The sequence below is a fragment of the Melanotaenia boesemani genome, chromosome 11 (genome assembly GCF_017639745.1).
Source record: "Melanotaenia boesemani isolate fMelBoe1 chromosome 11, fMelBoe1.pri, whole genome shotgun sequence".
In the NCBI taxonomy this organism is placed as follows: Eukaryota; Metazoa; Chordata; class Actinopteri; order Atheriniformes; family Melanotaeniidae; genus Melanotaenia; species Melanotaenia boesemani.
The window spans coordinates 35269119-35283356 of record NC_055692.1 but is presented as its reverse complement, the minus strand read 5'-3'; the positions used below and the strand labels follow the sequence as shown (position 1 = coordinate 35283356).

The 14238-nt window shown below is 40.5% G+C and overlaps 1 protein-coding gene across 1 annotated transcript; it reads left to right on the top strand.

The window, feature by feature from the left end:
- Positions 1-1896: 1896 nt before the first annotated feature.
- On the top strand, positions 1897-13732 carry LOC121648980 (serine/threonine-protein phosphatase 2A catalytic subunit beta isoform). Its single transcript, XM_041999509.1, has 8 exons — positions 1897-2315; positions 5226-5264; positions 6976-7146; positions 8490-8663; positions 8861-8950; positions 9442-9603; positions 9957-10075; positions 13051-13732. The coding sequence occupies exons 1-8, from the start codon at positions 2214-2216 to the stop codon at positions 13121-13123; spliced, it is 930 nt and encodes a 309-aa protein (XP_041855443.1). The 5' UTR covers positions 1897-2213; the 3' UTR covers positions 13124-13732.
- The last annotated feature ends 506 nt before the right edge of the window (positions 13733-14238 follow it).

The following is a 14238-nucleotide window of genomic DNA, read 5'->3' as shown; positions in this document are numbered from 1 at the left end:
ACTTGTTATGGATCCAGAAAACGGCTGTTGATTCAACTCAGAGAAGTATGAGTCCCAATAAACAAACAAAACACCGTAGTTTTGTAGGTGCAAGAAAAATGTAAACCTGTAATTATTTATCGGTTTGATACACATCTCAGAAGGGAAGCTCTGTGCCATGGATACTGCTGTTCTCTTACACCACCCGCCTTCGCTGATAAGACTAAAGATTCCAGACTGTGGCTGAAATGAATCCTGACTGTGCAAACAAAGAAAACAAAGTAATAAATAAACATCAAAAAGCATAAATAACAAAACATAAAAATCATTGTAGCATAAAAATCACATCATTAAAATGAAATAAAAACATTTTACATTCAAAAACAACCTGGATGACTTTTTCTTCTTTGGCCTGAAGCAGCCAGCAGGTGATGTAGCGACGAACGTTCTGCCGACAGCTCAAAGTTATTCACACTTTGCTCCACTGTGGTTGTTTTAAAGTGCTTTGTTAATAAGTTGGATTATATTTTTGCTAAAGATCAAACTGTTTTGAGTAACGATGATGTTTTTGGTGCAGGGGGCTCCAACCTGCGGCTCTAGAGCCGTAAGCGGCTCTCTGGACCTTCCACAGTGGCTCTTAATGCATGGCTAAAAATGCTCAAGAACTAAAATATAGATGATAACAAATGCTGGTTTTGACTCATCAGACTCAAAGAAAGTTTTTAATGGAATAATTGCAGTATAGTCCCACAACTTAACACCACTAAAAGTACAAGTAATATTTATTTTATTGCTCTTTTTTTAACGTTGGAAACTATGGTCTGTTTTTAAACATAATTTTCCACACAGAAGAAAGTCAGTCTAAACTCCTTTTGCAAAAGTTTTATGTTTTTCTTTCATTCTTTCTTTCTTTCTATCTTTCTTTCTTTTTTTTTATTTTTTTTACCAAAAATAGAAATAAAAATGTGGTTCTTCAAAAATGACAACATATTTCTATGGAGGTATTTTTCTATCTTATCAAAAATGTAAGTTGTCTTTTTTCAAAAGGTCTCGTCACATTTTCGTCTTAAACGACTTTTATTTAGACGGGCTGAGGGGAAAATGGCTCTTTCAACTGTAAAGTTTGCAGACCCCTGCTCTAGTGGCTTGGTGAACCTCAGACTAAACTATGTATCTGTGATTGTTTAAAGGGGGAAAAAAACACTTTACTGCTTCAAAATGCAAAGACAAATAAAATGTCTGACGGACAAATCCTGTGTTATGTTGTATTAACTAGGATTTTGGTTTATGTCTGCACGTTTAAAAAGGTGTCAAATATTGGGTGTCTGTAGGACAAAACCTTCAAAGTTTTCAATTTTGGAGAGGTTTTGTGCAAAGAATCATCACCATATTGCAGACATCTTATTTTTCTCTTTAGCTTCGGACACTGTGATGTTTTCCTCCAGGATATGCTGCTAGTTAGTCCTCCCTTTTCCTCTGTGAGGAAACCTAAACAATCCTTCCAAAGATCTTTTTACATCTGTACCTAACAGTTGTATTTTAATGAGGCAAACAGTAAAACACTCTCGTTATCAAATATTGTTGGGAATGATTTACTGAGCAGAAAATAAGATACATAATTGGGGGAAAAATCTTCAAAAACTTATGGGTCCCCAGCAGCGAAAATGCTTTGACTGTACAGTAAATCAATATCTGTGTCTACATACACACACACACACACACACACACACACACACACACACACACACACACACACACACACACACACACACACACACACACACACACACACACACACACAAAAAGAACAAAATAACAACAAAAAAAAAAACTCCTTGTAGTTCCCAATCTGTCCACTTGGTGTCGTTTGCGCGCAGAGTTACGCGTTACTGAGATACCCGGATGTTATTGAAGCTAGCTCTCTTAGCAAATCGGCTAGCCGCTGCGACGCCGCTGCCTTCTGCCGCATCGGGGACTTTCGACCATTTTGATTACCCCGGCCCAAATAAATTGCTTTTTCATCGGCAATTTAATATAAGTAATTTAACATGATAGAAATTAATTAAACGGATCGTTAATTTGACATATTTTCGCTGATTTTACAACCGGTTTGGCGGGACTAGATCGGGTTAACAATACGACGAGCTAAAGGCTAACGCAGTTATCGGTGAGACACAGGCCAGCTTGTTTTTAGGTAGCTAACACAGTTAGCTCGGAGAGCTACCGCTGCTGTCATGGAGGACAAATCTTTTACTAAAGAATTAGACCAATGGATCGAACAGCTGAACGAGTGCAAGCAGCTAACAGAAAACCAAGTCAGGACACTCTGTGAGAAGGTAAGCTGTGTTTTCTCTCACTACATCGACCTCGCTTTTCTGTGCGGCCTGGCTTGCATGAGCGGATCCGGCTAATTTCTGGATTGAGGAGACGACAGGGTAGTTTTTGTCGCCCCATTTTCGATCGTCATCGCCGGGTCATTAATCATAACCAGCGTAGAGAAATATACTGTTTAAGATCAGCATCCTGTTTTTAATTGAGCACCGAAACCAGCTTCGGTTGTGATAATTATAAGAGGTCGATGTCTTATGACGGACAGGCCAAAAATTCGCACCGTCCATTGCCAGCATATAGACGGAGCCCATTTTACCACCCACCCATCCATTTAAGTTAGATTGAATCTTTCCATCAGAGCCAACATTTACCATTGTTATATTTCGGCATATCGTAAATTTGTTTCAGTGTAGAGGGTTAAAGCTGGTTTAATGTGCGTACGTGCGGTGATTTGCACCGCGCCCTGTTTATTGATCAACGGTTTTATTACATAAACGTGTCGAGATGCAGGTTTCACCATGTTTAACACATAAAATCTGATCAGAAACAAGCGTTTACAGTAAATCCTGCAGGTTTACCCTTGTGTTAAACAGGTATAAACTGCTCAGAAAAAAATCGCTGCTATATTTTGTGGAAAACGGAGGGCTGCAGGATTTTTATCTTAATGTTAACAGGATATTTATAACGGGAATGAATGAAAGATACAGATAAGCATCTTCTAGGAGGGTGAGTTTATTAAAGTGGGCCAGTTAGGCAGCAGCATGAGCGGACTCTGTTAGCTGTTTATTTAAAGTGATGGAATATTACCATCACATGCAACACACATTCAAACAGCTGTATGTACAGACAGACTGTCCAATGGTGTCTTTTATAATTTTAGTTCTGAATTATTTGGGTCAGGCCCAACTACTTTTAGATCTGGTTTGAGGCAACTTTGACTGGAAATAATCAAAGTAGCTGAGAGATCATCTTTGTCCTGTAATGACATTTTCATGTGTCCTGTAGCGAGACATCTTCACACACTGATGTCAGGGAGTGAAGGTACACGAAGTCCGGTCGTTCTCCTGTGTTTTTCACCACTGGTGGATGATTAGGTGGGAAATGGAGATTAGATGATAGTTTACCAAGAGAAATTAACCTAAAATACAAAGTGAGCAATCCAGAAATCCTGGAAAAATAACAGAATCACCGCAGTGGAAAATGGACATGTCCCAAGACAAGTTGGATGGCAAACATCCAGACTTTGTAAAGATATCCCAGTAATATTGGTTATTAAAAGAATAAAATAAATCTCTAAGATCTAGGAGAGGAAAAATTGAGTCTTGAGCATTTAAATTCTTTAAAGGATGACGTTTTTCATGATCTTCATTGATCAGGCACCTTGTTTCATGTTGACCTGACAGAACTCTGCAGGAGGGGTTCTGGTCATGTTTCTTTGGAAATCTGAACTCGGACTAGGATCTGAAGAAAAGTCTGAACCCATGTGCTCTGTGGTTCATCATCCTGGTCCTAATTTAAATTCAGTGAAACTTCGACTCCTGTTTGTGTCCATTTGCTTTTCATCTCTTCTTGGACTTTTCTGTTTTCAGTCATGTTGCTTTGACATTTTGACGTCCTGCATGTTTTCATTTTCCAACCTTCCCATTTTATCTGTTCCTGCTCCAGATGTGAGACACAGCTGACTGAGAACAACCAGCATCTTGCTCCACTCTAAGCTTAATTTCTGTCATCTGTATCTTCGTAAACAGCAGATTAATTTCCATTTTTAGACGTGTGGTATGTGTTAAAGTGTCATCTGTTTTTGTTGGTTTGTGTGGTGATTCCAGGGTTAGCGGCTGTTATCACTGTTTGTTTACAAGCGTGACGACAGGTTTACACATTCAGGGGACAGAACTGCACGTACAGTTACATTATAATTAGTATTCTTTTGGAGGATTATCTGGCACTAGCCTTATTTAAGAATAGCTTGGTACATGGGACCCCCAGCCGGTGGCTTTCTTTGTTGGTGAATTGTTAGTGATTCTATGAAAACACATTGTTCAATTTTACGTAGAGCTGAGGGAAATGTAAGATGACACCATTTCTGAATGTTTTGTTGTTTTTTTAAACATTGGTTGTGTGTTTCTGCTTCCTTATTTGACAGAATGAGCAGAAAGGTTGTAATGTTTATCTGGCCTCGGTTAGTGAGGATATCTCCAGCAAAGCCATTAAACGTGAGGAAGACGGGAGTGATGGCGGTGAGGTCTGAGATGGTGACTGGAAATTATTAAATCAATGAGTTTATTACCAAACACTCTTAGAAATGACCAAAAACCAACGTTGAATGCTTCAGCATTTCTGGGTGAGTTATTGGCCTGACTCCAGAGGTTTTCCATTTTCCAGTGCTGGTTTAAAACCAGAATCTCTTTCTGTTTCAGCCACCAAAGCTCAGACCCACCCCCTATGTGCCAGTGTCTACTGCTGCAGAACAAAGAACTGCTTACATCAGGGGCTGGACGAGCTCTTGTTTAGCTTTTCTGAAATTTAGTGAACAAGTTTAATAAAAGTTAGCTGTGGTTGACGTGAACACACTGGACTACAAGCAAACCTGGACGTGCTGTTGGGTCTTCCTTGAACTACTGGATCATTTAAGTCATTTTAGAACTGAAATGAAAAATTTCTATTGTTCGGGTTGTTAAGCATACATCTGAGGGATTTTCTCGTTTTTAGAAGTAAATACTTTGTTTTTGCATGTTGTGTTCTGAGACGTCCACGGTATCAGACATGTGTCATGAAGACGGAGTGTGGCCATGTGTACCATGATTTACTGTCTGTAAAGATTTGTTCAGCCGTCTTCTGTTCACTTCAGCTTGTTGATCAAAGAAAATGTATTATTGTGATCTGTGTTTTAGTAAAACTGTTTGTGTCCTTCTCAGGCCAAGGAGATTCTGACCAAGGAGTCCAACGTTCAGGAGGTGAGTCGTCCCACAAGATTTTCTCATCAAATCAGAATATAAAACTGGTGAATCACATGACTGGTCTCAGAAAAGGAACTGAAATAAGTAACATGAAGGGACTGGTTTTCTAAAGGCTGCTGTATTAATGCTTTTCTGTTCTCTGTGGTAGAAAATATCCAGGGACCTATAAAACTTTATTTCAACACCTGACACGCACACAGGTGTTTTTTCCTAGTTTCCTGAATGACTGCAGTGCTGCTGAGTGCAGCTTTGTTAATGTCTTTGTATCTGAATTACATGTGAAATTTGAACCAGAAGATCATCTGCGTTTCTTTGGTGTATTGAAACCAGGGATGGGGCCATATTGCCAAAAACTGATAGCCAGCCACTTACTGACATTTGTTGGTGTATCGCTGGTAAATCTTCAGTCTTTGTCTAGGACCAATAAGTTGCTCTGGAACAGCAGCCTGTCAGCTGTAAAAAGGAAGACAGAGAATAATATAGTATAGTATATGAGATGCTTTTTATTTTTTCCCAAATTCCAAAAGCCATAATACACCATACTTGGGGGCACTGCCAGCGGTGGCACACAGAGCTTGGACTTGGTATATTGTATTTCCTTTCCGTTAACAACAGTTTACCAGTGTGTTACCAGCTGTTAGGGCACACGTGTCTGTCATTGCAGCGGGAAGAAAAGATCATCAAGACAGAGGTGATTGCGAACAAGGTCTGAGATCCGATATCGCGTTCACCTCGTACCTCGTTTTCATGCTCTTGTTCGCATGAGCATCTCAAGTCAGTGTTGCAACTCTTGCAAGTGCATTGACGTGAGGTAACGTTCCAAATGTATACTAAGAGCGCGAGGCAGCCATAATACGTACGCTAAAGCATTGCTAACAGCACATCCCAGCCCTAACGCTTCACCAAAAAAGCATAAAAACTCAAATGCAGAATATTCAGCCTCACCTGAGCAAATTCCACAAAACTTCGTGCTTTTCAACCAGTTCTATTTTTGGCATTCAGTGATTCTGCTCGCCTTTTCCACATCTCGGATATCATAGGGCCCTGATGAGATGTAGTAGTAGTAATAATAATAATAAATTAGATTTCTGTAGCCCGTTTCAAGGCACCCAAAGCGCTTTACATTGGATCCATTATTCATTTACTCCTCATCCATACCTGGTGATGCTAGGCTACACAGCTGCCCTGGGGCAGACTGACGGAAACATGGCAGCCAATCCTACACGTGTCTGATCGGCTCTGATCACCACGAACATTCATCCGCACTGTTGTTGGTTAAAGTAGAGAAACCTGGGCTTGACCAGCAGGTTTCAGATTGTAAACTGAATAAACAAAAAGTTATTTGTGGAAACTAATCTGAGACAATAAATTTTACAGTTGTAAAAAAATTAGTTTCTTTTGGGATCAAATGATATGTTTGCATATTTTCTCTTTACATTATAAACATGTTTATTGTCTGTTCCATGAGTTTGAATACCAGGAACAAGACCAGAAATAAATAAGAATACATTGTGTTTTTCCTTTTAAAAAGAAAATGTCCGCTTTCCTCTAACAAGTCTTTTTCAGATGTGCACATGGGGAAAATAGGAAATGTAACTCTGAGCACGACGTCCACTGAAGGGCGTTACAACCTGAATGTGGAAGACGAAATCAGGAACATTTCCATGAGTACAGATGAAAACAAACTCAGTGTGACTTCCTCCTCCAGGTGCGATGCCCGGTGACGGTGTGCGGTGACGTTCACGGTCAGTTCCATGACCTCATGGAGCTCTTTAAGATCGGAGGGAAGTCTCCAGACACCAACTATCTGTTCATGGGAGACTATGTCGACAGAGGCTACTACTCCGTGGAGACAGTCACGCTGCTTGTCACGTTAAAGGTAAACACACATCCGTCTGTTTCTGACACTTTAGTCCGTTTCAGGAGGTTTGTGCTTCTAAAAATGGCCTCCAGTTCCTTATAACTCCATTTAACAGCAGTGAGCACAGAGTAGATCCTGTGGTGTGCAGAAAGCATGTGACTTGTGTGATCCGGACTTGAAGACGTGGCTTTACTCTGCTGATGTAAGACTAATGTAAAGTTATGTTGCGTCACCTGGGTGAGGCCGTGACGCGTCAGCTGATGAAAAACCTGTAGGCCAGAAAAACAGCAGCACGGATCAGGTTTAGTACAGAATGAAGCTGTTTAACAACACCAAGGTTCATCCCCTCCGTGCTCTGAACTGTTGACTGTTTCCACCTCCAGGAGTGTTCTCTCTCTCTCTCTCTCTCTCTCTCTCTCTCACACACACACAATTGTTTAAATTATGCAAATTAGGTGTTATGCAGCCAAACAAGTGTCATTTTTCATACATACATCGGAGTAAATTAAACCAGGTTTAAATTTCTTGTTTAAAGTTGTTCACACATTAGATGTTATTACAGAGGAGATTTTTCTCTTTATCACTTCACAGCTCAGAAAAGACTCAACAACCAGAAAAGCCTTCGTTTTCTACTGAATGAGATTTAAAGCCCTTCTGTAGAGACTTAGAAAACACAGAGAGGAACACCAGTGGGCAGTTCGTGGAGTGGAAGTACTGCTGGTGGAGATTCTCCCAGGGGATGAGGAAAAAATGATTGTAAAATTTAACACTTGTTAGAAAACACACGAGATTCATGGAAATAAAGCAGAACGTGGATGACATGAAAGCTTACGAGGAGAGTTTTCTGTCTCGTTGTGTTTCTGGCTGGCTTTAGGTGAAGTGCAGGGATCTTTCCCACTTTCTCATCTCGCTGTTTGTCGTCCGGTTTCTTTCTTTAACAGATGAACGTTACTGACATCATTGTAGACGCGGTTCTTTGGCATTTTGACTTTATAAATCCCACCAATAGCCAAACAGGAATTTAGATGAGCATGTCACGTGACCGATATGAACCAAGGACATTATTTGACTTAGAGATCAGCCACTGAGAGATGCTCCTAGCATAAATCTTATTATTTTATCTCACGTTTAGTAGCTAGTACAGTCTGGTGCAGACAACCACTGCGACGCTGCGCTACATGTAAAACAATCAACTTCAGGTGATTTTAAAGAGATTTGGAGATGGACTGAGTAGACCACTAACTAATAAGCAATGAAACCTCTTCCAGGTTATTCAGGTGTAGATCTGATGATGGTAGATTTTTTATTTTGGAAGCTGCGCCCTAACGCAGAGATGGCCGTTTGGCTTGTGCTGTGTTCAGGTTCGTTTCCCAGAGCGAATCACCATCCTGCGAGGCAACCACGAGTCGCGGCAGATCACGCAGGTCTACGGCTTCTACGATGAATGCCTGCGGAAATATGGCAATGCCAACGTCTGGAAGTACTTCACAGACCTGTTTGACTACCTGCCGCTCACTGCGCTGGTCGACGGACAGGTACGTGGTGCATTCAGGGACCTCTGTCTCCCACTTTATGTTGGCCTATGCTAATGGTAGCTGTAACAGTATGGGATCAACAGTTAAAAACCTCATCATGAATGTGTGTTTCCTTTATTTTATTTATTTATTTAGGCTACACAAACCTAGTTTTTATACGATGTGACTGGAGAACTTAAATCTGAGTCTGTTTGCAGATCTTCTGTCTCCACGGAGGTTTGTCTCCCTCCATAGACACTCTGGATCACATACGAGCTCTGGACCGCCTGCAAGAAGTCCCACATGAGGTACATGTCAAACATACATCAGATCAGTTTGTCAGGTTTTCATACGGGAAAGAAAAATCTTAAACGGTTGCTGAGCAGCTCTTATTGAAGGTGTAAATGTTAAATAATGACTTAATCATGCAGAACTGAATGAGTTTTTAATCTAAGGTCACTCTGCATTCACTGTTTGTGTTTATTTGTTCTAAATAATCCATGTGAATGACTAAATATCATGACAAATGATATGACGTTGTATAATATTCTGAATTTGATTGAACAAACTACCAGTGGTGAAAACATCAGCCTTCCAGATTGTTCTGCACAAGAAACATTTCCGAACATTAAACAGGTTGTATCTATAAATCTATAAATTAATAATCAAATCCACAGAAGAAGTGAAACCCAGATGTTTGATGACCTGATATGCTGCATGCAGAATCATCTGGAACACAGTGAAGTTGAACTCAGGTCAGACAATAAAGCAGTGAGCAGTAACTCTTCCTCTTCATCAGGGTCCCATGTGCGACCTGCTGTGGTCCGACCCCGACGATCGCGGTGGGTGGGGCATCTCTCCCCGCGGTGCTGGTTACACCTTCGGACAGGACATCTCCGAAACCTTCAACCACGCCAACGGCCTCACCCTGGTGTCTCGCGCCCATCAGCTGGTCATGGAGGTAATGAAGTCAGACACTCTTCATCACAAACATCACACAGTTTGAATATGAGCGGAGTCTTCATCAGGCACAGGTGGCCGGGTCAGATCAGGACCGTTTATCACACCTGTAACAACTAACTGTAACAGAACGTGTCTCTGGTGGTTTCTAAATATCCCCGTTTCCATGGCAATGCAGCTTTTTACACAGTGATCAAAGAGGGCTGCCATTATAAGAGGATAGAAACCAGTCAGGTAACCTGGCAGCAGTTGGTTGTGCTGGACCCAGCAGCCATCGGTCATGTGACCCTACAGCCATCTGCTCGGTGATGAAGCGGTTCTCATCCAGATGGGGCTGTTTGTGTTTGTCTCCAGGGCTACAACTGGGGCCATGACAAGAACGTGGTGACCATCTTTAGTGCTCCAAACTACTGCTACCGCTGTGGAAACCAGGCAGCCATCATGGAACTGGACGACACTCTGAAATACTCTTTGTAAGTAGAAAGAAGACGGCTGTGAAATAATTTGAGTTAAAGACCAGCTGAGGGGCTAAAAAGCTTCCAACTTCAGCCCGTGGCCTTTACTGCAGAGGTGTCACCATTATAGATTGTCTCAGTACAAAGCATGATCCCAGTTATTCTGTTAATTTTCCAGCTCTGTAAATGTATAAAATTGCACCTCTTGTATCTCTTAAGTTTTATTTTTCTCTTAACGTAACTAAGTGCTCATGAAGCTTCTACAAGCGAAGAGAAAGCAGATGAAATAGTTGATGAGAGGAAAGACTGACTCTGTGGTACGGACCTGGTTTGGCTCAGTTTTGTCAACTTAGTGACTTTGTCGTTATATTTAGCGAGTTTAACTTCCTTCTAGCGTCTTTTTTTAAGTGACTAGCAACAGATTTAGCGACTTTTGGAGACTGACGTAAATGAACGTAGTTTATTCTCATTGAGGAGCGGTTGCCCTGCAGACCCTCCTGTCTAAAAGCACTCAGAAGAGGCTTGGTCTTCACGCAGCAGCTGCATCAGAGCAGGAGATGATCAGCTCTGTCTGAGGCTGAAAGTGAAACGTACAAAGCTGCTGCTGGAGGATCCTGTGCTGGCTGACCGTCAGATATTAATGTCTATTAATGAAGAGTGTGGACAAAAATATTTAAAAAGTTCAAAGTGTTGTGACATGTTCCAGACTCCTAATTAAAAAACAAATTACATTTAATAAAAAACTATAAACAAAGAAAATATTGACGCCATTCAGTGACTTCTAGGACTTTTAGGACAGCAAATAGCTACTTTTCTTATTGAGGAGTTGGCAGCAGTGCATCTGAAGCATTTCCACTCAGAATATGCTGAGTCAGAAGATGTCTTTGATTCTTTGTAGGCTAATTTAGCCTTACCAAATACAAATACAAGGTGAACATTAATTTATTGTACAGTTTTTATTTCCAAAATGTTATACTGGAGGTGTTTCATAGACTAATTTTGAGTTTTACAGCATCTGTTGTGGCATTTTTTCTGAGACTTTTATATTGTTTACATCTGAATTACATCGTATCGACCGAAATTAAGAAATATAGGATGATACAAGTTTTGGCCATATCGTCCAGTCCTTTGCCAACATAACAAAATAATATAGAAGCAAAGTAAATTCCAGCTAAATCTCCTCTGCTGTGTAATGAATAAATAAATCCTACATATTAACTCTGGATTTCTCCCACAACTCTCAGACAGGACCTCTTCCTGGACCTGGGAGGCTTCTTTCTGGAACATTTCTTTAGAGACCCAGGAAAACACCCAGCTAGAGCTGGGTATCGTTAGTTTCCTGAATCAATTTGATTTGGTTCACGGCAGCCTGTTTCGATTCGATTTCGATTAAACTGATTCGATTTCGATTCATTTACAGCTAGTTATGTAACAGCACATATTTTGCTTGAATATTAAAGACATTCTCATAACTTTTTTTTATAAAACTGAGTGTATTTACTTGACAATCAAAATCAGTTATCTGGGAGTAATCAGATTACTGTAGTAATCAGATCTACATTCATTTCTGAATCGTCATAACAATACAGCGTTTGTCCGGATTCAGAACCAGAAATGTGGTGATGGGAGAAAAAACTTTTTAAATGTCCTGATGAAACGCTCCAAATATTCCTAAAGTTCAGATTTCAGAGACGTGTTGATGGTAATAAAACCTACAAAGAATACTGAATCCATTTAAAGCCGTAACACGACGCAGCGATTCCTTCAATGAGTAGATTCAGCTTGTTCAGCTGTGTGCGTTTCCATGACGACTGTGATGCTATCAGCGTAACACCGGAGCAGGAGAAATCCTCCATCTGCTCCTCCCTGGAGCAACATGCTTCCATCTCCACCTGCCTGAGAAAATTGTGCACTCTGAGCGTGCGCATCGACCTCACTCCGAGTCGGTGATGATTGAACAGCGAAGCATCCGTTAACAGACTCTTTCTTTTTTTTTTTTTTTTTTTTTTTACCAGTGAATGAACTCATCACGTTGCTGCAAGGCCAACCCGTCACTGATAATTACCAAAATGGAAATTAAATAAAAGGTTTATTGTTGGGTAAAACCATCTCTCCAGGAATTCAAAATGATGATAGTGTTCAGGGACGGGTTTGACTGAGGCTGCGTCTCATACAGAGGCTACAGCAGCTCCCCAAAGCAGCCGGTCCAGATTCTGCTTCTGGTCTGCAGCCTGTTGGTGTGCGACACCAGTTTCTCTCTGAGCTGCTTTCCGGTCTAATCAAGCTTCCCAGAAGCTGCAGCTTCAGCAGCACTCTGCTGCTACTACGTTAAAATTCCCTCTAGAACACATCAAACTATTTTTTGTTTAATTTCAACAGTGCTAGAACATAGTAAAATTTATTTTTAGGTGAATTTAATTTGCATTTTTAAAGAAAAAACACTAAAATCAGCTTCTGTTGCAACTTTTCACCAAAACTGCAGCAACATCAGGCATTTTAGGAAAGAAGCATGAACTCCTGAATGACCGAACCAGTTAGGAACGTTTAAAGCTGGTTGTCCTGTGGGAGGTGAAACATACTGGAGAGACTTCACAGGCTGGCGTAATGACACATTGCTCTTCTTTCCTGCAGCAAAGAAATCCAACAAAAAAGATTTAGTTTGGCGGGAATAACTGCCTCCGCTGAACTTTCCCCACTTTTCTTTTTTAAACCTTCTTTAATCCCGATTCGGCTCTGCATGTGACCTCTAGATGTTCTCTGCCATGTTTCAGAGGCCACCACTCTCTTCTTGTACATGGTCCTGTATGGAAAACTCTGAGATTGAGAGATCTTTACGATGAATTAACTGTGAAACTGCGTAATCAGAACATCCATCCAATCAGAACACAAAAATGTTTGTTTTTCAGCATCTTGATGATGCTGATATTCGTAGTGTGACATCATCATCCTGTCGACGGGAAGTCGTCACTAACAAACTTCTTCTTCCTCTCCAGCCTGCAGTTTGACCCCGCCCCTCGCCGTGGCGAGCCTCACGTGACCAGACGCACCCCCGACTACTTCCTGTGAATGTCAGCGCCTTCCCCGTCAGCCATCCATGAAGCTCCACCCACCCCCTCCCCCACCTCATTTTGGATGGAAAGATATTAATACTGATGATGATGATACTGTACCAGGGAGAATAAAGTCAAACGATTGGCTGATGAGTTCAATATTTTAACAAAAAGAGCAACTTAAAGAGCGGCCCCCTCTACAGTCGTGTTGTCGATATGCTGTCATTAATGCTGTGCTCCTGGGGAAAACAACACGTAAACTATGATCTGTTTTCTTTTTCTTTTTGTTTCTTACATGTTTGAAAACAAGATAATAAAACTACCGACGTGGACCAAATGTGCCATATTCTGATCCTTTTACAGGTTTTCTGTTTTTCTTTTCTTCTTTTTTAGACTTCACTATAACCCTTCCTGACATTACCACACACACATCTCATGGCATATGTGCTTTTTTCTGTTGCAAAATCATAAAAATAAAAAGTATAGAAAAAAAAAAGAAGTTTGCTTTAAATAGTACAGCTGTCAGTTTTAGCTGTCCAGGCTGCAGCCGGTGGTCATCTCAGCAAGTATATTACTGTAATTTGAATTCAGACAACAGACGTATGAAATAAAATGTCTCATTAAACTACTGGGATCAGTCTGTCTTTCTTCAGCTGTAGACTACACATTAATGTTTTCTTATAAATTCTCATATCCATATGATTAGAAGCTGATGGTTACAACCTCCTTATGCAGTGGCAGATAGTCTGATTTTAATGTTTAAATGTTTAATGGATCCTTAAAAGTAGAAGTAAAGGAATAAAATATAAATGCTTGATCCTAGTGAATCCAGCCTTATCACAGATGCTTCTATCCATACTGGTGATGAACAGAACTATATTTTGGAAGGAAATACAAATCCAAACTATACACTTGAGAAAATATCAACGCATCCAATTTTATATTAATGCTACAATCAGCCCAAACTACCTAATACTGCTACCTTGACTAGCAGCATGCCACCATTTAAAGGAAAACATTTTTTTAAGGAAAACATTGGTTAAAAGCTGGTTTTGAAGAAGAGTGACCATACTGTTCTTTCTGTGACCACAGACATATATGCTGTATGAATATGTGTGATATGGCTATGAC